Source organism: Numenius arquata, chromosome 2, assembly GCF_964106895.1.
Source record: "Numenius arquata chromosome 2, bNumArq3.hap1.1, whole genome shotgun sequence".
In the NCBI taxonomy this organism is placed as follows: Eukaryota; Metazoa; Chordata; class Aves; order Charadriiformes; family Scolopacidae; genus Numenius; species Numenius arquata.
In genome coordinates this window covers 27,506,307-27,532,013 of record NC_133577.1, presented here as the reverse complement: position 1 = coordinate 27,532,013, position 25,707 = coordinate 27,506,307, and the positions used below count along the sequence as shown (strand labels likewise).

The 25,707-nt window shown below is 36.0% G+C and overlaps 1 protein-coding gene across 1 annotated transcript in view; it reads right to left on the bottom strand.

Moving 5' to 3' along the window:
* Positions 1–25,707, bottom strand: part of SDCCAG8 (SHH signaling and ciliogenesis regulator SDCCAG8) — a 117,784-nt gene that overhangs the window by 79,781 nt on the left and 12,296 nt on the right. Inside the window, exons 4-12 of the mRNA XM_074166010.1 lie at positions 20,313–20,426; positions 19,779–19,904; positions 19,347–19,487; positions 17,923–17,987; positions 15,540–15,728; positions 13,237–13,375; positions 9,800–9,952; positions 6,523–6,657; positions 3,158–3,274 (exon numbers count right to left, since the gene is read on the bottom strand). Of these exons, the coding sequence (XP_074022111.1) occupies positions 3,158–3,274; positions 6,523–6,657; positions 9,800–9,952; positions 13,237–13,375; positions 15,540–15,728; positions 17,923–17,987; positions 19,347–19,487; positions 19,779–19,904; positions 20,313–20,426 (1,179 nt within the window). The remainder of the gene's footprint in view (positions 1–3,157; positions 3,275–6,522; positions 6,658–9,799; positions 9,953–13,236; positions 13,376–15,539; positions 15,729–17,922; positions 17,988–19,346; positions 19,488–19,778; positions 19,905–20,312; positions 20,427–25,707) is intronic.

The following is a 25,707-nucleotide window of genomic DNA, read 5'->3' as shown; positions in this document are numbered from 1 at the left end:
TTTCTATTAGAAATGGACAAATTATGCCATGCAGTGCTTCGAAATTCACCAAAAAAGTATTATAAAAGTGAAGTTCTGCTGTGGCAAATGTGCCACACAATTTTTGTTCTGATAACAACTATTTAGATTAGGGCGTGACTTTTCTCCGATATAGCTGTGCTAGTACAACCCCTAGTGTGGACACAGTTTACTGCCATGAAGGCATTATACCCGTACAACTTATAAAGCTTCCTCCTAAGGAAGAAAAGTATTAAGTAAGGCACTGTTATTTCAGAACAGCTACATCCACAATGGGAGGGCTGAGAGAGAAAAAGAGAGGGCAGTAGGTTATGCTACTTTACAACATACTGGGCCAGATGAACAGATGCAGGTTTTGTGTAGAGAAACTGTGTGGTATATGGCTTTCCAACGCCCTTCCTCCATAATCCTAATGTTAATCAGGATCATGATGGATGATGTTACAAAACCCTCATTCAATTTAAGTGGTAGCACTGCTCATTGCTTCTTTGTTTTTAGTTTAAGAAATATCCGTGTCAATTATTAATAACAGGTAGTCATACCTAGGTACCAATATTTGTTATTAGTCTTAACTAAGTAATAAAGATAGGAAAAGAGATATTAGAATAAAAGAGAATCAGACCAAAGATATATACTCCCTTTATTTTTTTTAAATGATACAAATTCAGTTTTGAAGAACTTTATAAATATCAGTGTATGATAAATACATATCTGTATTTACTGACATTTAAATATATGTATCTGATGATCCTAAATTGTACGTATGGAATTTTTGCCTATTCTGACACACCTGAATAACTTTAATCCCTTTTAAAAAGTCACTACATATAAAGTCAAATACATCTTCAAACCCAAAATTTATCCACAGAACAATTAAAAATATAATCATATAATCAGGAAACAGTAAACTCTTTTCAATATATCAAAAGACAACCTGAAACACAATTCTTTGCTTTTAAAACAGAAAAATGCATCATTTAATATAGAATAGCATGAAAATATTCATACGTTATTGTGTCTCTACTTTTAAAAAATAAATATGTATTTATTATGAACAGATGGTGGCCAAGGAAGGTATCAACTCTGTCTCCTAGCCAGAAGGTCAGGTCATGGCTGAGAGACCAAAGAACAATTACTGTTTGCTATTCAGTAATTTCATCATATAAGATGAAACATTTTAGGTTTTTCTTTGAATACAAAGCTAGATGTGATTGAGCTGTTTTCATTTAACTCAAATGAAATAATTTGCAATGATTTATTAACATTTGTTAACATTTGATTTTTTAAAAAAACACAAACACCAAAAAACCCCTTCCCCCAAACCCCAAAAACCAAAACCCCAAAATGTATACACACTCTTTTTCGTTGCCTTTTAACATGTTAAATAATTATAGGACCTATACAGAACTTTCTTGGTTACTAGAGCCACAGCTATAAAACAGCTGCTAGATGCAGAGCATGAGAATTTCAAAATAGTTTGTTTTCCCTTTTTTAAGGAACCAATGACCATATTTGAACAATATCAATTTTTTTTACATAATTTACTTTATGTAATTACAGAATTACTCTAATAATCTTTGTTGATAGGAACTTCCTCTCCCATCACTTCACTTTAATTATATCAAATTATAAATTACCACATTTTGGTGTATCCATTCCCACACTGAATAAAATACCAGTATGTCTATACATGAGGTTAAAATATTTTGTTAAATTTTGCAATTTGTTCAAAAGGCAATCCTGAAACAAGTTGGAGAACGATTAAAAATCCAAGATACTTCTTCAAATATCTTATTAAACACATCCTGTTTTATTTGTATGCCAAGATTATGCCAACTCTCTTATCTGTGATATCTGTCAAGACACAGACGACAAGCCTGTTTTTTGTTTTTTTAAGTGTCCTTAGGCCTAAAGGATACAGGAGTTAAAAAAAAAAAAAGCCAACCCTGAAAACAAAATGCTTTAAGGCCCCTGTTCTTCTGCACTGTATGATTTTCTATACTTACTGAAGAGCTACTTTATCTAATAAACTTCTCTTTTGGATTTTAGATATCACTTGATTCTAATTTAAATTAATATTGCTTCTAGCCTAAGCTCGTACTTCATTAACTTAAACTTACTGTCCTACATGCAGATTCTGAGGAACTGGTAAATAAAAATATAATTTTAGAAGTACTGCACTTTTCCCTTCATATATTCTTACACAGGGACTGATTTGTTTGCTTATTTACAAGATAAAGAATAATTTAAAACCTGTTGGATAGGCTGCTCTAGTAACAAAATGCATATAAAAAAAATTACCCTCATGTGCATCTTATCTATCTGTGTATTCAGACGACATCCACTCTCGTGTGGAAATCACAACTTATGAAGGAATAACTGGAGGTTTGAATATCTAGAGAAAAATAGATAAACCTACACAAAAAGGGCACTTAAAAAGATTTAGATTACACCTGTTCAAGCTGTTTGCCAAGTATGTCGCAGGTTACTGTAATAATCTTTATTACTGCATGGGATGGTTTCCCACATACTACCTGTAAGCCATATACTGTTTTTTGTATTATTATAAAACACAGTTTTAGATAATCAACAATTAATGTGTAGCGGAATTTTTATACAGTTATTTTTTCTGGAAGGTTATTTTTGTTTTGGTTTCAGTTTTTTTTTTTTTAAACTTTTCTATGAATCCCACCATTCATTAACCTTGAATCTTTAAAGAAACTGGAAGATAAATTATTTTTATTTTTGGTATAGTTAGGTTAAACTCAGAGTTTTTAATGTTTTGTCAGGCTGCAGGTATATGTAATTATGTGTGGATTTATTTGTGAGAAAAAGTGTATAAACATATGTATACAGTACATACAATTTAAGTACATTGTATGAATACATATGATAGAGTAATGCCATATGAAAGCATGGGATGAGTATCATGTAAAACTGAACACACTAGGGCTGAAAACAAGAATAAGATAACCAAGAGGTATTTATTTAACAGTAATAGCTGGCTTGTTGCCATTAATTTAGAAACCATTTAACAGTAAAAAATGACCACTATTAGAAAAATGAATCATACCAGCTTCTGAAATATCTCTATTTAGGCTTCTAATAACTGCAAAGTTATAGCAGTATTATCTCTTACCTGGTCCTTAATTTCAAGCTCCCTTATAGTTTTTGTTCTGTACTCTCTGAGCTCCTTTTCTGCCTCATCCTTCTTCATTTTGGTTTGATTCAACTGATAGCGCATTTCTCCACACACCTGTTAGATTATGCAGACAACACGATCTGTAGCTTGAAGAATCCATAGCCCAGGGTTTGCAATTAGATCTTTTGGTGCCCTCTAGAGGTCATTTAAATGCAACATATTTTAATTTAAAGATATTTTAAGACTGCATATGGTAAATGTTTTTATATAAAAAGGTGGATCTGAATTCTCTATATAGGCATTAACTTTGAAATATGCAGTGCCTTCTAGATTCAATTATATTTGGATCAAGATTTTGCTAAGTATAAATATTTATATTGTAAATATATGTGCTACTAAATACAGTTTAAACTACAGTCGCTGGTTTTATATTCTTCTCCCATTCTCTCCAAAATCCCAAGAAAGTCTACATCAACACTTTCAAAACTTAGAAGTAAAGGATCTATCACACTCCTATATACGGGCATAGTTTCTTATCTTGCCAATTTTTCACTGTTAAGAAAGAAAATGTTTAGATGTTAATACAATAATTTTCAAAGTTAGATCAGAGCATTATAAACTTCCTACAAACTGAAGGTAAACTCTAAAAATAATACCTAATTCAAATATATGCATGGGTCAGAAGAAAGGGATCAAAACAACATTTAAAGAAACCTAGTATCACTTTCACAAGGGCAGCAATTCTCTGTCGTTGGGATGTTTGTTATGTTACTCCTCATTCCTGTCCACCTGAAGGCAGCTCAACTTCAGAGGGCAGGTAGGATCTAGGGGAAAGGAAAGAGAAAGAAAGAAAACCCCACACCAATCCCTCCCACATAGCTTTCATTGCTGCTGTGCAGGGATGTTATTCTCCCATTTCCCAGTCTAAGACTTTTAAAGGATTCTATTTGATCATATCTGTTGGGAATGAAGAAGGATGGTCCATTTTTTGTCCTTATCCTGTGCAATCACCTCCCATTTGTGCCTGTTCATTTCACCTTAATTAATGAAATAAAAATACAGGAACATTCCCTAATGAGAATGCAAATGTGTTTGCTTGCTGCTACTCTTAGCTTTCTTTCCAACTCGCTCTGCTTCCCTGCCCCATTTACATTCTTTCACCAGAGTTGCTTCCTAAATGTGCACACTTTCAATTTGCTGCTACAATCCTCTGTGCTTCTCAACAACCTCAAACACATTTTACAACCCAAAGTAGTTTCTATTTTTCAGTCTCATAACTCTTCTCATTTTCACTACTATTTTTTTTTCCGCTATTGTAAAAAAAAAAAAAAAAAAAAAAAAAGAGAAGGTGATGGGTAAAAGTAATCAAAATCTGGAATCAAGTAACCTTAGGAAAAAACAAAACCAACTGTCATAACTTTAAGAAGCAGTATCACGTATAAATTCAAAGAATAGCTTGTGAATTCAGCCCTGTTGCAAATAATGCAAATGCTCTGTGGAATGGCAAAGTTCTAAAGCATTATATTTTTTTTTAAATAATGAAATAGCACATGAAACTAAACAACCATAAAATGCAACTGCATGGATTGCCAACCCTGTTCTTCTACCTCTTCCTTTCTTTATTTGAAGGATGTAACAAAGTGGGATAGGTCACTTCCTCCAAGCAAAATAAAAAAATAAAATACAGCCATCCTTGCCTTCGCTCCCCTGTACACCACACAAAGTGAATAACGCAGAAGAATCAGCAGATGGTGCTGATTTTTCAGTCTCCTTGTAGTTCAGAATGAAGGAAAGACATTCTCACTCCAAACGTTTTTCCTGACTTCTAGTGCATGAAGAAAAAAATACTTCAGATGAAATCCAAAAAGATAAATGTTGCTCTTTGCTGTTTTCAATAATGGCAAACCAAGTTTGGAAACAAGGAGTCAGATTCACAAGCAGACACAGATGTCACTTCCACAGCCAATGAAAAGGTCAGGGGGATGCACATAGTTCCAACAGCTCAATGGTCAGGACCTTCCTCCAGGATGTTTGAGACTTCTCAATTCAGAACACAAACACAGTTTTCCCATCTCTCAGGACAGTGTGAAAAAAACACAACATAGACTACTGCAAGGTGGCCACCTATTCAACTTTACATTGATTAACATTAACCAAAGCAGAGACTGGAAACACAGTGTCCCTCTCTTGAGAGATTGCCTCAAATCAGTAGGCTATAAAATTGTTCTTTCCAGGCCAATGGATATTTATACCTACTACTTCTTCCTCCTCCTGCCCCTGTAAGTGGCACTAGCCATCTGTGAAACAGGTCTAAAAAAACAAAAGTGTGTTTCAGAAATGGTAAATGGAACCATTCTGACATTCTTAAACTGCTCCCTCGTTTTTCTTTCAGCTGAAATGGAAATAAATTTTCTAATAAGTTTGGATGACTTTTTGATGTAAGTTTTCTGCAATACTTTCAGCTATTTCTACCAGCAGGGGCAGCAGAGGAAGACAGGAGTTGTTGAAAACCTCTCCAGAAGTCACCAGAGGCCTAAAGAATTAATTGCTCCCAAAACCCTTGGCCCTGGGATTATTGGTAAGGTATATAGACATTTCAAGAGGCTGTAACAAATTTGAATTCTCAGATTGTCTATTCTATAGACATTTAGCATCCCTTCATCTTCATGAAGTTGAAATTATTTCTGTAAGAAGTGAATGATGAAACTAAGCTAATAAAATAATCACTTTAACGAGGCGTTCTCTCCCATCATAAATTTTGGATGGCAATTGTTCTTTCTTTCTCATGTTATGACCCACATTAAGGCTTTAACAGATTGAGAAATGTGCAAAATAAAGCACCCAGAAGTGATACACAGGCATAGATAGATGTTAAGCTATAATTCTTAACTGGAAGAAAGATCTCTTTGTAAAAGGCATACCGTCAATATTAATTAATAAAGCAGTATACCACATACAAATTCTACAGGAATGTACTTGAAAAACAGTGATTTGATACAGCTTCCTTTGTATTAGCACTGCATATCCCAGAGGTAGCAATTACAGGACAGGGTTGAATACTATGTTGTCTCATTCACACCAAATGCAATCTGGAGGAAACACTAGATTGCAGTTTTAAATAGTAATTTGCATAGTCTGCAAGGTAGAAAGGTTAGCTTTTGCATCACAAGGTGACTTGGCAGCCTGAAAAAGTTACCTTTTTACTCATAAAACTGTGCCTCTGGGATATTCAGATTAAGTTCACATTTATCACACATTCTTTACCAATACAGAGGAAAATGCAGAAAGAAAAATATTCTCGTCTTCCAGGTCACAATGATTAAGGAAAACCAAACTCAACACTCATTTATAAATGTACCTACCTTATTCATCTCCATTTCATGAGATGCAAGCTGATGTTGTGATTCTTCTAACTGGTTGACCAGAGAGTTTTTTTCCCTTGTAATTCTCTCTACCTGAGCCTCCAACATGGCCACATTCTCAGACATGGCCATCACCTGCAAAAAGCCCAAGAACGCTGTAATGACGCAATTTGACCAACCACAGATCTAAATCTTGTGGGACTTTCTCCTTGAAAGCAACTGTATGTAGCCAAAATACATAAGATTTAAAATTATACAAAAAAAATCTAAACACATACAATAAAAATGCCTAATAAAAAATTGAAAATATATCAGAATATGGCTCAATGATTTAAACAATAGGTTCATTATTTTGAATTAATTTATCCTATAGTAGTTTATTTAAAACTTTTCATCAACCCGACTAGTCTCCAGGACTTGTTAGTATGGACAAAGTGTCAGAAGCAGTTGCTTGCATTAGTCTTGCAGCTGTAAGTGTATTTATTAACACCTTCTTATCCATCCTTATGTAGATTGATTTAGACCAAATCATGTTCCCCCAACTAAAGAAAACTGTCATTGCAACCACAGATCTTAAATTAAATTTCAAGTTCAGAAAACATTTCATAGATTCATAGATTGGTCCAGGCCGGAAGGGACCTCCAAAGGTCATCTAGTCTGACCTTCCCGCAGTCAGCACGGACACCCCCAACTAGACCAGGTTGCCCAGGGCCTCATTGAGCTTCACCTTGAATATCTCAAGGGAAGGGGCCTCAACCACCGCCCTGGGCAACCTGTTCCAGTGTTCCACCACCCTCATAGTAAAGAACTTTTTCCTAATATCCAATCAAAGCAAGATCAAAGCATGATGTTGTACAAAGCCCATATAGAAATAGTATGTTAAAAATTCTAACGTAATTCAGATCAAATTTTGCTGAATGGTAAAAAAACTGTAACAATAAAACAGAGACAGTGACCCTTCAAAGGCAAACCTAGGGGATTATATATTCATAACCATTTTTCAGTCATTATACATCCACCTGATTTATGTATCATGTCAATTCTCCCCTTCAAACAAATCACTTCATAAAGTAAGTGATACAATATTCATATGGAGGTTGACTTGATGCACAGTATACAATTTCTACCATCTCATAATCTGAAACATAAAAGTAGTTAATCATTTCTAGGCATAAACCTTGCATATAGGTCATAGTTTTCATAGAATCATAGAATGGTTTGGGTTGGAAGGGACCTTGGCAGAGACACCTCCCAGTAGACCAGGTTACTCAAAGCCCCATCCAGCCTGGCCTTTAACACTTCAAGGGATGGGGCATTCACAACTTCTCCGGGCAACCTGTTCCAGTGCCTCACCACCCTCACAGTAAAGAATTTCTTCCTAATATCTAACCTAAATCTACCCTCTTTCAGCTTAAAACCATTATCCCCGTCTTATTGCTATACTTCCTCATAAAGAGTCCCTCCCCATTTCTCCTGAAGGCCCCCTTTAGGTACTGGAAGGCTGCTGTAAGGTCTCCCCAGAGCCTTCTCTTCTCCAGGCTGAACAACCCCAACTCCCTCAGCCTGTCTTCATAGGAGAGGTGCTCCATCCCTCTAATCATCTTCATGGCCCTCTGCTGGACCCGTTCCAACAGGTCCATGTCCTCCCCATGTTGAAATGTTTTCTACAAAGTCATCCCATACCTTTAATTACCAAGCGTTACATCATAGTGTCACTATATGTTGGTTAATGTGTATGTAGGATTTAAAAAAGGACTCAAAGAGGGAATCAGCTCCAGTAAAACACCTCACAGTGGGTGATGAAATACAAAGTAATTTGGTGACATGGAGTGAATTATTCTACCAAAAAAAGGTATGAAATGCTTGTCTAATAGTCTGTATTTTGGAGTGCATATTCTGCTCTAAAGCAAATCTGTAACTAAACAACTAAACACTTAAGAAGTATAACTTCCAATAGATAGCAAGCACTCAAACGAGGAATTGCTTAATAGTGTCTCATTGTCTCCAGTGTAAGGCTATTTTTTTTTAATTTCAGTTTCCCTGGCAATAGATTTCTGATGATCACTTATAGCAGTTCACGTAGCACCTATCACTGTGCTTAATTTCTGTTTTAATACCTGGAACTGGAGTCAAAGGCTTTGATTTCCTGTAGCAGCTTCAGAACATTATTCCACCATCTCATAACACCAGAAATACAACCATATCATCTTGGTTCCCTGTTTACATTAGTAGCTTTCTAGCCATTTCACAAGCAGCAATACTACTAAAGAATCTCCTCTTTTTTAAACACCTAGTTTATCCTGTTGAGTCTTTGCTCTCCAGATTTTCTAAACTGTATGGCTTGTTTCTAAAAAGAGCCCAAAAATATGGAATAAGCCTACAATCAGATGAGAAATTCACTCTTTTGTTTCGAAACCTCCACCAGGAAATGGTTGAAGAGGCTAAATATCAAATAAGCATGAAAACTGGTAGTTCATGGAACTTTTATCTCTTTACTCTTCTTCCCTTTTCTTTCTCCAGTCACCTTAAAAGTGCCTCCTCTGTCACGTCTCACAGGCTTATTGCTGTTAACAGGAGGTTTCCTCTGTAGATTCCATTGGGCAGAAAGCCTTTATGTTTTATACTCAGATTACACTAGCATGTGGAAGTCTAAAACAAGGTTATTGAGGCTCTGTTGCAAAGGTCACGGTATAAATGATGAGACAGATTCTGTCTCAGAGAGTTTATAAACATCAGTAAAAGTGAGAAAAGAGATTCCAACACATTTCTGCAGGCAAGCACATTAAGCAAATTAAGCATATGACAAGATCACTCTGAAAAATACCATATTAGAATACAATTGTGATATTGTAACATTAATAAGTATGTATATGTAAAGTGAAAGGAGCAAAGAATCCTAAATTTCACACGTGCAAAGTTCCGAATGCTTGACTTGGCTACCTAAATCATAATCTTTATTAGAAGGTAGGTACAAACCTTGCAGCACTTACTAGTTAAGCCTTTCCTGCTTTGACAAAGTGCATTAGAAAATATTATGCAAACCAAAACAAAATGCATAACATAAAGAACTTAGTATGTATCTAGTGACACAGCATAAAACCCAGATATTCAGACTCAAAAGATCGCTTATCTACCACTGCTTTAAAGCAATGGTGGAAGTGATTTACTGAGCTCTCAAATCCCAAACTGGAACAAAATGAAACACAAGCAAACAGAAAGTTTAAAGAGGATGACACATTCATTGTAATATGCAAATAGAAAAAAACCCAACTCATACCATTGCTGCCAAGCCCTCCCTTTCCTTCTTCATTTCTTCCCGCAGTGCTTCTTTTTCATCAGTCCTCTTATTTAGCTGGGCAGTTAACTCCCTTTCAAGACGATTCTTCTGCCGTTCCATCTCACTTTTCAGCTGCTCACACTGGACTAGAGCCTAGAAAAAACTATTTTTTTAAGTGGAAGAAACCTAAAATTTTAAAGAAACACAGTATTTATCTAATCTTTTCAGAGAAACCAATTTGCTGTTAGAAAGGACTTCTGTTTGTTTTTTTTTTTATATAGAGTTATTTTGATGTTTATACATAACCTACTGTGTTAACCTCTAGAATAGGACTAACAAACTGAAAACAATGTATATGTTTGTATGTAAATACATGCCCTACCGTAATTTAGAAATCTAATTGCTTTTAGGAGTCATGGCAAAGATGGAAGCATTTTTCAAAGTATATTTTCCAAATAAGTAGCTGTTCTTCTAAAGCTAAGATTATTATTTGCCTTGCCTTCAAAATTCCTGAACGTACATCACTAGAATCAGCGTCCAATATTTGACTCCTTGTAAACACTGTGGTTATTGCCTAACTGCATAGCCAAAGAAAAAATAAAACAAATAATACATGCACTTTTGACATGTTCTCCACCTAAAGTGAATTACTGAGTGCAGAAGACTAAGAAGAAACCAGGAAGAAGTAAAGATACAAAGAAACTATTTTCTTTTTTACTTTCAGGTTTGTCAATTGAAGATTAATTCTACTGAAAACTCAAACTCATAAGTGTCCTGCTTTAATTTGTTTTGCTAAAACACAGGTTATAGATGTGTTTTCTATCCAAATAGAAGAAAAGGAAGTTGATATGCAAGAAGCATGGTAGACACTATCTTCTAAAATCTAGGGAAAAAAAAAAAAAATCAATTTATGCTATGTATCCCTACCAAAGGGATAGGAGTTGAGTGTTATGTCAGTTTAAATCAGAAATACTGCATTAGAAGTAAATCGAAGTATTCAAAGAAGCCTAAAGGCAGCTTGCTAGGCCATGAGTAAACTAGATTTCATGTCATCATTCCACTGATATTCAGCATATCCTATTTCAAGGAAGCAAAAGTAACATGCTCTTAGCAATCATACCTTATTACCCTTTATTTTCAAATTAGTTTAAAGTGCTTATTTTTCTTTTACTCGACACCAGTTCGCTATATGCAATTTCCTTAGTGTTGGGCTATTCATGAGGGAAGCAAACCATGATTTTTAGAGAATGCTCTAACAGTCTCCATTAGGTGTATGTCAATTCTACAGGACCCTGCTCAGGGTCTCTTTCCTATCACAGGTCTACCTTGGTAAGGGAATCCCTTGTTGTTGCCTTGAAACGTGTTGTAGGAATGTACCATCAGCAAACAATTGTCTGCATAAGACTGGTGTACTTTGGTAAATATGTAAAACAATGCAACTCTAGAAGAAATAAGTTGCAAGAAGAAATGTGTGTTTTGTTTGCTCCACTATTCTGACTACATAATGAACAGTTCAAATAATTTTTCTTCTATGACATTTATGTTGAGAATACATTCTTGGATTTGCTTCAACTATGGAAGTTTAACTTTAACAGATCTCCTCCTTGCTTTATGTAATAGGTAAAAGGCAACAAACTATGGAGACAACCTGAAGACAAGAAAAAATGGTGGTTTTAAGTGATATGCACCTGAGGTTAGACTTTCTGTCAACAGGATGATGAAACTGCAATTATAGCATTTGGAAGCCCAGCATGTTTAACTCCTCACGTCTCTTATGTGGACTTTCTATTGGATTCCATGATAATTACAAAGTAAAACAGCACTTCACCCTAAGAGTAGAATAGGACTGGGAAAATGAATGGTTTGTACTTACCATTACGAAAAGAAATACAAAATAGCAATACATGCAAAAATGCCAAATTAATGCAGCATAAGTAAATGTCCTGTTCCTACATATTATAACAGTTTTTGAGCATGGAAAAAACGGAATACTATTGGATGCAAACAGATAGCACTTCACATTTCCTTGCTGCAGTGAAGAGGATGGCCAGCAGAGACCCTACGGAGCTGCTGTCTTTATGTGGCAGAAATAGTATAGGTATGAAGACCTATTTTATTAAAAGTTCTACTAGTCATCTTACTAATTTTTATTCTTAGGCCACATTTTTAACATGAGCTATACTGAGTAAGGCTTTATAGGGATTTTCTTTTTAAATATTAAAATAAATATTTCCAACGCCAAATGAAAAAAGAGGAAGATAGATAACCACTATTGCATAGAGGAGAAAAAGTATTTTGTGCAGTTTTAAATAGCAGCAAGTGAATAACATTTCTATCAGACAACTGTAGAACCCACCCCCCAAAATGTAAACAAGTAAGCAATTAAAAAATTTAACCCATTGGGGACAGGATGTGACATGTGAACAGAAGGCTCATAAGGTTTCTTTCTCTGTCTGTTCAGTAAAAAATAAGGAGCTGTAATGTGCTCTAGGCAATCTTGCTTTGGCAGGGGAGTTGTGCTAGATGATCTCTAGAAGGTCCCTTCCAACTCCAACAATTCCGTGATTCCGTAATACTCTGAAGCTAAATTTAACAAGTACCTAGGATTTCCAGCTCTCATTATTTCTTTCCCCACCGTTTATATTTAAAGACCCTACACACACACACACAGTTTTACAGCATTGGATGAATTATACCAACCACTACTGCTTATTTGATCAATAGAATAATTATATCAATCTTGTCCATGGTTAAAAAATAGCATTCCATTTAAAAAACAAAACAAAACAAAGAAACCCACAAAAAATCCCCTCTCTCAATTCCATAGTAATTCACTAATAATACAGTAGATGTCACTAAATATCAAGGAAATAATTCAGGTCAGTATCATTTGATTGTATATAGTAACTAGGGCTACAGCAAGCATTAGATCAAAACCAGTTTCATCATTATTATTTACATAGCACCAAAAGCTTTGTGTAGGTAGCATTAGACAGGACTTCTCATCTTCAAAAAGTTCTGTTAGCTAATCAGTTCTTGCACTGCATTCATCTGAGGCAAAAAACTTGTTTGTAAGCATTTTAAGTGCTCTTTCCAGACTAGCTCAGAAATGTGATATGAGAATTATTCTCCTACATGTCATGAAAGCCTTTGAAAATTCTACCATTCAATTTCTATCACTGAGCTGTGAAACTATGCCAGAATTAAAATGATGCCCTAAGAATACAACACACCCTACAGCCTTGATGAGAATTTAAGAACTCAAATATAGAATTCGTGTTACCGCTCAGAAACAGTCACATAGTGCAATCCTTTTAAATCTACAGCTATAAAGACTATAAAGGTCATATGTGTGTATTCTCTTATTAGCATGAAAACGAATTAACATTTGCAGTAGGTCTGAATACTGAAAAGCTCTCGTTTCTTGTGGAATTTACCTTTGTTTTTTCTAAATTGGCCTCTTCTGCCATTTGCACGGCTTGTTTAACTTGCTCACAAGCATTAGATTCTCTTTGCTGCATCTCTTTCATGTTTCGTCTCAGTGAAACAAGTGCATCCATCAAGTCATCTCTTTCTCTGCATATAAAGAAAATCCAGATATTTCTTCTACATCTTTTCACAAGAGAAAAGTACCCAACAGGTATATCAAATACAAAATACTAACAGATAAAAAACATAAGGGTGGTAAGGGAAGCAAGACTAAAACCAGCATGGGTTAAGAGTAAAAGGCAGCATACTGCTAGCTTGGCAGATATTAAAAATATCATTTGCTTGCTGACCAGTCCTTCACTTCAGAAGGATGGACCATTAGTGGAACTGCCAGTAATGACAGCAAAGCTGAAGTCATAAATATCTTGAAGCTGAGCAACATTCTCTTGGCATTACAAAATGGGGATCTATGCTTAAATAAAAAAAGGCAAGTTTCTGAAAAAACAGATTGAAGCACTATTAAATTACACTGTCATTAAATGTAAAATAGGGAGAAAAAAAATAAAAGGAAGGGCTAAGTTCAAAAAGTAATTCAGATCACCAAGTATATCAAATGAAAATCAATATACCTTGCTGCAAACTGGAATTAAACTAAACAATAAAACTTCTGGATTCTACATCCTTCTTGAGCTTTTGCTAACTAAGAAACTGAAATCAATACCAAACAGTGAAGCACAGTCAGTAAAACTGCAATACTTAACTTCACCTTTTCATTATTTTGATACATTGAAAGCTTTTAAATTAAGAGTATAATTGTCTGCAGTTTAGGTGCAACTAGAGATTCTAGCTGAAAATTGTTGCGTTTGGAATTGTGGGGCTTTTTTCCTTCATGTTGTGTGGAATGGTAAGACAATTGCCAGAGAGCTAACAGTCATATTTTGAAATTTCATTCATTTGTCCAAACAAGATTTGGACAAAAAAAAATTTGAAATTGACAAAAAAAAATATTTTTGAAAATCCCTACTGAAATATCTTAGTTTTTAATAAGTTGCATCACAGGGAGATGTAGCTTTCAGATTTTGTTAAATGTCAAATTGAAATAATGGTTTAAGAAAGATAAATAGGTCAGCTCAAATCTTTTATTTCAAACTGCACTATAATACAAGATGACAAGAATGTACTGATCTATAGTTTATTCATATTTTCCAGTGTCTCTGACAAATAATTACTTTTGTTACGAAAGTAGATTTTGAAACATGACTTTCAGCAACAGAGCTTTCCCAGAAAATTCTTGGACTTTACAATAGAAAAATACATAAATCCTAGCAACAGCCACCTAACACGTAGAGATAATATCCATTTGATGGACTGTATGTGCTATGTCCCTTCAGTCTTCTTGCTTCTAATTGACCCACTACCTTATCTCCAGCTGGCTCATTCTAGAACTTCAGAAATCCTGAGAAGCTTCAGATATCTGAGAATAAATAGATGGCTGTTTACCAAACTTTGAGAAGGCTGCAGTATCCTATCATTATTAGTAGCAAGTAGAAAAGGAGAAATTTTTTAAGATGATTGACTAGCAGAATTCTTCAGAAAAAAAGTATTTTAATGCTGTTGGGATTTCTGAATTATATATATTACATTCAGCCTGTATAGTTGTTTTTTAAAAATCATTTAAATAAAAGCTACAATTAAAAAAGGTTGCAGCAAATACTTTCATTTATTTTTGTCCAAAGGAATGTTCTTCCCTGAATTACTGTAGTTAGGGAGGAGCAACGCATCCTATCCCAAACACCTCACCTACTAAGCAAATTCAAGGGAAAAAAATAAAAAAGGATTACACTGCTGATTTATCCTAAATGTTCCCCAAATGTAAGGAGAATGAAGTGGAGCCAGAAAAACTTCCAACTACAGAACGATGAGGAATTTTTTGCAGGAAATAATCAATCAAAATGTGTGGACTTCCAAAATATCTGTTTTGACAAAGTAAAGGGTTTGTTTGTACAAAAAGTGTGCAAAACAAACTTCCAACAGTCTGATTATCTGGATAGTCCAAGGTACCACAATTACAAGATAACGACTAACATTCTTTCCCAGTTGAAATAAGCAGCAAAACTACAATATATTTCAAAGTGGTTGGGACCTACACTCATATTCTGTCATTGACTTTAACACCGTAACTTCAATTTAGGACTGCATCATTCCACAGCCACACATCTCCCTCTGAATGCAACACAACACATTGACACTTACACGGTTTAAAGTAAACAACTGTACTTTCAATGAGAAAGTAAACAATCCCCAAACCTACTTTGTCAGCCTCTCGATGGTCTGCATATGAACATTAGAATGAGTCTGTGCAAGAACTGCCTCGTGTTGTGCACATTTCAGACACAGACCACCAACCCGGCTAGAATTCGTGGCTGAAACAAGTGACTTCTGGTGTTTTAGCCTTCCTTCCAAATCTTTACATGTCTTCTGAGATTCTGCAAGGTCTTTTCTAGAAAGAAGAAATAAAAAATGTTATTTGAGCAATCAAATATTTCTATAGGTTATATTTGTATGCAATATATAATTACAGAGGAAACCCAAAAAGAGCTATAAGAATTCCTCTAATGAACATTAGTTTACACATTTCAGCAGCCTAAGGAGGACTTTAACTGAGAAATAAAGTTGGATTGCCCAATCAAAACTATTAATAGACAAAACAAAACTATTTTCTTTTGTTTCTTCCCTCTGTAGTATTAGAAAATAGCAAAATTACACAGAAAATTATTAGACAAAACGTGTAGGTTTACATATTATCTGAACAGAGTAAAGGATTCATTAGCAAGAAACGCTATCAGTTGTATAAATATTTCAATATCCTAACATTTTTTCTGTTGTTCTTACTAATAACATCACTAACTTCACACTTCTTCTCCACTCTCAAATTAATTGTAAATTTACAATATAAAGTAAAAGTCACCTATGCTCTCTAGACAAAATCCAGATGTATTCAGCTCATTCTCTCTGATCCAATGATACACACAAACTTGGGATCAACCACATCTCCAGAAAAACATGCTAAGTTTTTTACTTTCTGCAAAATTTTTACCAGGTGCTCTGAAGAATTTTCCCCAGAATTTCCAAGCATCTGTCAGGCTGGAGAGAGCGCAAGCAGTAGGAATGCTGACATCAGGAAGTTCCAGACAAACGCACACTGTGCACATATAGATCGATTTGACAAATTGTGCAATGAGTCCAAAGCTTTTGGTTTGTTATGCAGGCCATCTGGGCAGCACACACATAGTAAGTCTGACACATTCTGGTTGCATTGGATTTACTGTGCACGTGATATATACACTGCATGCATGCTTACTTCCATCTGGGAAATCTTCTGTGCACTTTTTCCAATTTTAGTAGTCGGTCTATTAAATATAATCTACTATAACCTGAACAGAATTTGCTCTGCATATATCCTTAGACAGTCATGGTACAACAGACCTATTGTTGGTAAATCTTGGACAGAAATCAGTGAGTCCCACATAAATTCATGCTTAATGTTAAAAACAAGGATAGTCTCACTGAAAGCAATATAATTTTTCCCTTTAATTAAAATTTAGCAAATGCTCAAGTGCTTTACAGAGCTTACAGTTTGAAAGATCATGCCCCTTAGGAGAAATCAAGAGGCTGAATAACGTACTTATGGAAATTTTCAGACTATTTTAGCCTCCAATATTTATTTCTGAGAATATATAACACTTCAAGCTGGAGGCCGGGGTGGGGGGGGGATTTAAAAATCGGATTAAATAGCTGAAATTTAAGATCCTCCTTTACTTTCACCAGCACGATTGGCTTTGCACGTTTAAGACTTCACCACTGCAAAGGGTATATTTAAACTTGTCTCCCTACCAGTACCTCTTTTTATGTGTGCACACACACGAGTGTAGGATTTTCAGATATATGAAAGCACAATTTATTTAGGGAAAAATCACAATTGAAACAGATTCAGCAGTAGTATCATGAATGCAGGTGTATAGGGGGAAGTTTACTCCAGAACATCAAATTCTACAGTGGTTGCCTCTACCTCTGTTTTTCCATAGTTTGCTATCTATTCAAACCTTTAATATTTTGAGGAGTACATGAGAATTTATTATCAAATATTTTTGTGTTTAAAGATATGCAGGTAACGTGACTGGAAACACTGCCTGCATGCTTCAAAAGTATGTTTTCCTGCTCCAAAATTATTTTGTGGCCTAAACGAGTTTGATGCTTAAGATTTCAAAACTTGTGATATAAAACATTAGTAGAAAGAGAGGTAATTATAGAAGAGCTCACAAAAGTTAAAATTTTAACTTCTCTTTTTTCCTTTTATTAGTATACCTTAGCAGGCATGACACTTTTATAAAGGAAAAAAGAGTAAAAAGGTATAAAGACATGTTATATCAAAATTTAATTTCTATAAATACAACAATTCAATTAAATTTGTAAAATTTACATATTGCTAATGTTGCTATTACATTCAATTTTGCTACCTTTGCATTTGAGCAAACATACTGTAAAACCAGCTTTCAGGGACAGTATCCGAAAACATGACATTCAGACGTTGAGGCATACTCTTACTTAAATTCCAATTGAGTGGTTCATATTCTTATGAAGTGATAATTTATTAACAGTAATTTTAAGGAAAAAAAATACACATTTCATTTTACCTTAGAGACTGTATTTGAGCATCAAGGATATTGACTTTTTCTTGATAAAGAAGTTTTAGTTTCTCCTTTAGAAAAAATGGAAGAAAATAATTGTCTTTCACTTTATTTGTAACCCTGTCTTAACAAATAAATCTAGACATTAGCCACATTCATTCTTTTCCCCTGTAGATATAAACTTGTTGAAACACTAGTGTCAGAGAAATCTAAATATTTCACACTTGTGGAAGTCTACAAAATTAACAACCCATCCATTTTCTTATTTCTATACATCTTGCCAGATCCTCATATGGTAAATTGCCCCAGCTCCAACTGCAGCCCTCTACAATGATTTCCACAAATTGATGGTCTTGTCTCGAGTTTGCTCTTACTCTCCCACAAGTCAGCAGAAATAAAAGAGGAATTCTGAAGAACTTCAAGTGGATAGGCTATTTATTTATAATACAGTGAGTTAATTTTATTACCTTGTGAAGAACTAGATATATAATACAACCACACCAATGTTAAATACAATGGTGATAACCAGATAAAACACCAGAAATTTAGCTCACTTTGGCACTCAGAAATAAGTCACAATCAATATGATTCTCTTGCTTTAAATATGACAGATGAAAAAGTGCAATTACTGTAAAAACTAGCTTTCAAACAACTGCAGGTATTACAGATCACTGAAGAGGTTTTCAGCTCTAGATGAGGCACAAAACCAACAAAAATATATTTTACTGGGAAAAATTAATAAATACATATAATTATCTTGAAGAACTAAAGTACCCTTTAAATTCCACAGCACACATATGCACATGGATAAAAAACATCAAAATTTTCAGTTAACCATGTTTTTCCCAAAAGATGACAATGCTACCCCATTAATTCAGAGGAAAAATTTAAGAATATCTTATGAAACGAAAAGTACAGGATAGAGAAAACATCATCTCTGAATACTAGGGCTCCTCCGTATCTCTGAAAGCACAAAATATATAATTCCACTTAGGAAAAACAGACTGCACAAAGCTACTTTCGAACCTTACTGGCGCTGCGCTGCTCCAGGAGCAGAAAGAGCTTGCCTGGAGGGCTGCCTATGTTATACCAGCGCGTTCCCACCTGCTTGCACCTTGTGTTACTGCTAAGAATCTCCAAAGTGCAATGGAGCCACCACTGACAGGACACTCTTAAAACAAGACTTATCTCCGGGAAGACAACATCTGCAGACACAACCTGCCATCTGTGTCTAAATGGATAATAATATTACTTAGACTATAATGAGAAGATGTGGTTTAAGAGAATAAAATTTGACCTCAGATTAAGGTTCAGTCAACCAAAACTCCTCCTGTATGTCTGTTACAAAATTAATCATCAGAACTGCAGCACAACAAAGCACCGAAAGGTTCTGCAAAAAGTATGACTCTGCAAAGAAAGTTAATACCAACCAGTTCTACATGCCATTTTTCTATTTCTCCAACAGCTGCTTTAAAAAAACCCTGATCTTTGTTATGTGTTGGTGATGAGGTCACAGGCTGACGCATGCTACAGTCATTACCACCTACAGGCCAGGAGTTCTGTGTATTTGCCTAAAATGAAAATATTAATACTTCAGTTATAATTATGCAGGCTGGTTTTTTTAAACAAGTGTTAATTATATAAGTATTGAATCTTATATTTTTTTATTACAGTAGAATATAAGAACTAATAAACAAGTTAATTAGGTTGGCAATCTACAATAATGATGCTACCTACAGAAATCCATGTTTACAAACTCTCATTAAAATTCAATTTGTGGATAACCATTTATATAGCCTTCCCTAAAAAGAACCAGGTCCCTGAACACTGATTAAAACAACATCAGAACAACAAAAACTTACCGAAGCATCTAGAAGAGTTTGTTCTCTCAACATATGTTCTGCAGTTAAGAATTTCAGTTTCTGATGGAGTTCCTCATTTTCAAGTACAACTACTTGTACTCGATCTTTCATCCCAGACAATTCCTCCTACAGGATACAGGAACTGCATGTAAAAGGCTCCTTGAGATGGTATCAACATTTAAACACATCTAGATGTGTTTAAAGTCTAGATTAACATTCTCAATTATTTTAACCCTTTTAGAATAAGAATACTCAAAAGACAGACTTTTCATTTCTGTAGCTTGGATTTCCATGTAACTTCTTTGAAAAATTTTTTTATTTGTATTTGTGACAGGATGTAAAAATGTCTTTGAAGACCCTTAAACACTACACAGGCACCGAGACACATAGTAAGGCTCAGTATCTACCGAACTGTGTGGCTCACTTTTGGTCATTATGACAATGAATCTCAAGACTAAGCGTAAGCTGTTTTTAAAGCAATTCTTCATATTTAGGGGACCAGAGTTGTCGTAGGTGAAATATGTTGTCTAATACCTTGCAAAACTTCACTTCAGCTTCTAAATGGTTAATATACTGTGACTGGTCATTGATTATAGGAACAAGATCAGAAAGGGCTGGTAAGTCTCCAGTTGCAGCTTCTGGGGGTTTCTGAAGGAAGTAAAGAATAGCATGTGTTATTTTCCAGTTTTCCATTTATTGCAATAATAATGTTGCTTGCACACAGAATACTATGTACACTTAATAAAAATTCACCACATACTAGATCATGAAGAAGGGAGAAACAATAAGAATTTAAATTCTTCAATACAAAAAGTAAATATGTCACTTCTGTCCAAAAGTACAGCCGCTTGATTAAGCACATCTATAGAGCAGGATTAAATCATATCCACAAACCAATTTGTAAATGAAATTCATACCGCTATTTAAGTACATCATCCGTTTTAGATAAATGTAAGGGGGTATTTTCTTCTCTATGAAGTGAATATAAAAAGCCCTTTAATTTTAATGAGCTGGGGATGTACATCAAAGGCAACTCTTCTAAATATTCATTAACAATTGCTACAGAAACACAACTATGTCCGCCATTTTAATACCTCCATAGAAACACAGAAAATGTGTAATAGATATTGTGTTTACCAAAGAACCTCATTATTGGTATTTTAAAAGACAATCCTAAAAAACCTTTCTGAACACCCTATAAATAGGTAAAATTTTTGATAGCCTCACAAGTAACTAAGTTAAAGAAGGTAATGAAGGGAATCCTTGCCCATTCAAGATAAACAATTATATCTCCGCCTTGCTCAGCAAGATTTAAACAGGGATTAAATTTTTTACAAAATATGAAAAAAACAATCGTTATAACTTTACAGCATTTATTCCTAAGAATACAGTACAAAGAATGTAAATAAATATTACTAAAATGCCCTTAAAATCATAAATTAGCTTCCTGAAAACTAGAGCCTCTCTTTGATCCTATTAGCAACAAACAGTCCTTGTCAATCTAATAAAAATGACTTATTTAGAGTGGATATAACAAATATAATCAGCTACTATGAGATTCTCACTCATCCTTTTTATGTATTTCAATATTGTTTTACTACCTTAGTTTGATATTCTACTGTTGCAAATTTCAGCCGCTGAAAAAACTAAGTACAGTCCGATGCTAGTTGACCCATATGCACTATTTTAATTCCTGAAGCTAAAAGAAAGTATATCAACACAAGCCCTAGCTAGTTCTGAAACAGATACAATTCTAAAATCTGTGATCTCAGGTCAGAAACACACCTTTTTGTGCAAAAATATTCCATGAGATGCTTCTCAAATATACTTAAGGTCTTAAAGATCATAGAACTCATCTTCAGGAACTAACTGAACAGCTGGACTCCTGAATCTCCTAAAAGATTCAGAAACCTACATCTTTGTTTTTAAATATTATTTTTGAAACATTTACCATTAAAAAAAAAAAATCCAAACCAAACTACTAACGGCTAGCTATTACATGTACTAATTATCTTATCTACATATTCTGCCAACAATTGATGGTTTTTTTCCTCTACAAGGTATTAAGATTCCCTGTCCAACCTTTAAAGATAAAGATAAAATCCACTAATCAGGGTGAGGGGAAGGCTTCTAGGAACAAAAGTCTTCCTGCCAAATTACACCTAATATAAGTATTGGCTGTACTAAAGGGGGGACTCTTGAGAAATCTGGAACTGGGATTGCAGAGACAAATGGAGGGTTTTCCAGAACCATCTAGAAAAACTTTTAGAGAAGGGACTCTGAATTTGCAATGTATTCCACCTGGCTCAGCGCACCTGAGTTTCATGTTCTATTGACTTAGAATTCACCCTGCTTTAAAGTCTGTTAACCTCAACTACTCTATAAAGTTTTTAAAAATTAATCACACTTATTAAAGTACATACAATATAGCACTGATAATATTTGTAACTCATCATTCTGTTCCTCTGGCTCCTATTCATCCCTCCCTCTTTTCTGAAAGTGTAACAGACACCACCTTGCAGCTGAGACCTCCGGCTGCCTCCCGGAAAAGATAACACTACAGCAGTGTTCAAAAATGTGAAAAACTCCATTTCTATTCAAATTATTCTTCACTAAAAAACAGTGGTAATGTTTAACCCGAGGAACATCGGTGTAATATATACAGGAGTGATAAAGAATGGTTTCACTAAAAGGAAAATAATACGTAGTATATTTTCCCAACAGAAAAAGTACAGAGGACTTCTTAACACAACTTATTAGCTCACAGCACTCTCACTGGGATATTTCCTTATTTAGAAGCCTCTACCTGCCCTTTCACGGGGCAAATACCTGGTAGATTCATAGATTCATAGATTGGTCCAGGCCGGAAGGGACCTCCAAAGGTCATCTAGTCCGACCTCCCCGCAGTCAGCACGGACACCCCCAACTAGACCAGGTTGCCCAGGGCCTCGTCGAGCTTCACCTTGAATATCTCAAGGGAAGGGGCCTCAACCACCTCCCTGGGCAACCTGTTCCAGTGTTCCACCACCCTCATGGTAAAGAACTTTTTCCTAATATCCAATCTAAATCTCCCCTTCTCCAGCTTAAAACCATTGCCCCTCGTCCTGTCGCTGCAGGCCTTTGTAAACAGACCCTCCCCAGCCTTCCTGTAGGCCCCCCTCAGGTACTGGAAGGCCACTATGAGGTCTCCCTGGAGCCTCCTCTTCTCCAAGCTGAACAACCCCAGCTCCCTCAGTCTGTCCTCATAGGAGAGGTGCTCCAGCCCCCTGATCATTTTGGTGGCCCTCCTCTGGACCCGCTCCATCAGGTCCATGTCCTTTCTATATTGAGGGCTCCAGACCTGCACACAGTACTCCAGGTGAGGTCTCAACAGAGCAGAGTAAAGTGGCAGAATCACCTCTCTGGATCTGCCGGCAACACTTCTTTTGATGCAGCCCAGGATGTGATTGGCCTTCTGGGCCGCGAGAGCACATTGCCTGCTCATGTCCAGCTTCTCGTCCATCAGCACCCCCAAGTCCCTTTCCCCAGGGCTGCTTTCTAATACCTCATCCCCCAGTCTGTATTTATACTGAGGATTGTTTCTTCCCAGGTGCAGAATCCTGCACTTGCTTTTGTTGAACCTCATGAGGTTCAACTGGGCCCACTTCTCCAGCCTGTCCAGGTCCCTCTGAATGACATCCCATCCCTCTGGTGTATCGACAACACCACACAGCTTGGTGTCATCTGCAAACTTGCTGATGGTGCTCTCAATCCCTCTGCCTATGTCTTTGATAAAAATGTTAAACAGTACTGGTCCTAGCACGGACCCTTGAGGGACACCACTTGTCACTGCTCTCCATCTGGACTTAAAGCCATTGAGTACCACCCTCTGGGTGCGACCATTCAGCCAATTCCTTATCCACCGAACCGTCCACCCATCAAATCCGTATCCCTCCAATTTGGCAAGCAGGATGTTGTGAGGAACCGTGTCAAAGGCCTTACAGAAGTCCAGATAGATCACATCCATAGGTCGTCCCTTGTCTACTGACCTAGTCACTTCATCATAGAAGGCCACTAGGTTAGTCAGGCAGGCCTTGCCCCTGGTAAAGCCATGTTGGCTGTCCTGAATCATCCCCCTGTCCTCCATGTGCCCAAGCATGGCGTCCAGAAGGATCTGCTCCATGATCTTCCCAGGCACAGAGGTGAGGCTGACAGGTTGGTAGTTCCCAGGGTCCTCCTTTCTTCCCTTTTTAAAAATGGGTGTGATGTTTCCTTTCTTCCAGTCTGCAGGGACTTCACCTGACTGCCATGACTTTTCGAATATCATGGAAAGTGGCTTTGCAACTTCATCCGCCAGTTCCTTCAGGACTCTGGGATGGATTTCATCAGGTCCCATGGACTTGTATATCTTTAGATTCCTTAGGTGATCACGTACCATGCCTTCAGTTATAGTGGGATGGACTTTGTCACCTGGGTCCTCAACTTGTGGGCCATCAACACAAGAGCTAGGAGGATCATTTGTGATTTATTTCTTTTTACCTTTTTTACTACACAGAACAGAAAGAGCAGAAAGAACAGAGCTCAGGGGAGGCATACATTTCAAGTTGGCCAAATATTAAAATCAGAACTGAAAGACATATATGATCAGTATGAATTACCAAACGTTTATGCCCGAGTCTCACAAATGCTGTTCACATTTGCATTCTTAATATTGAAAAATTTACCATATAATCACAAGGGTTTATAAAATACAAACGCTTGGCAGCTTTACGGGCCAGCATTCTGCGCCGTGACAAATAGTTTTGCCAACATCCAAAATAATTTGGCGCACCTTGTACTTTTCCACAATGCCTCAAATTTCAAACCTCTAAACCCCAGAATTAGACACTCTCCTGTTGGCAGTCTTAAATCTGCTGCCCTGCAAACTGGCAAGAAACAACAGGAGTAAATCACAGGAACTCCAGATATAACAACCATGTCAGGAACCCAGGCAGGGTACAGTTAGGTTAGCCAAGACTCAGCTTGGCTAGAACTGCAGCTGTTGTATGAAACAACCTTGCTGGGCCTTGACCTCAGGTGACGAGGTACAAAGCAAAAGGAAAGTCTCTACTGAACCATCTGAGTGTAATCAACAAAGTGACGTACTCATTTGATGTCTATCGCAACTTTTATCAATGGGCAAGGGAAAGGAATTTTGTTAAGACAATGTTATTTATACATATTAAACATTGTAAAGCTTATTAAACAATATACTTTATGGGAAATATTATATTTAGCTATAGACACATGCAGTCATCTACTATTCAGTAGTAATCAAGTATTTCAGCATAATTAAAAGTCAAAGGTTAAGGTTACTCATAATCTAACTTTGCTGTCCTTGGCCTTTGGGGAATCTGATTCTTCTTATACAAGAAGCATTTCTGCAGTGTCCAGCAAACCGCCAAACTTGTGTTTTATAAGGTTTTGGGTTTTTTTGGTGTGTGTGTACTTTTGTACTTCTATATTTTTTAAGCTTTACATTTGCTCTGTCTTCAGAATACTTTTGCATCCTTTGTAGAAAGCAGATGGAGGACAGTTGAAAAGGAGAATAAGCCCAACGCTTCACAGAATCCCTCTCACTGGAAGCTTCAAGATGAAGAAATGGAACAATGCCCACCAATACAGTAAATTCCCATCTTTTCTCTGTTTACTCCTCCATCCTTTAATGCACTCCCTGAAAGCACTATCACATGTTTCTTAGAAATAAGTATCCTTTTTTCTGAATTTTTCCACTCTACTAAGATTTCCCAATATAAGTAGAAAACTTGACAAAGATGGATTCAAAGATGATTTCCCTCCCATCCAAAGGCTAAATACAAATTGATACTGATTCACATCATGTCAAGGTCAATTAATGATACATCGTTCCCTTGAGCTACAAAACACTAATTCTATCCTGCACCATTATGAG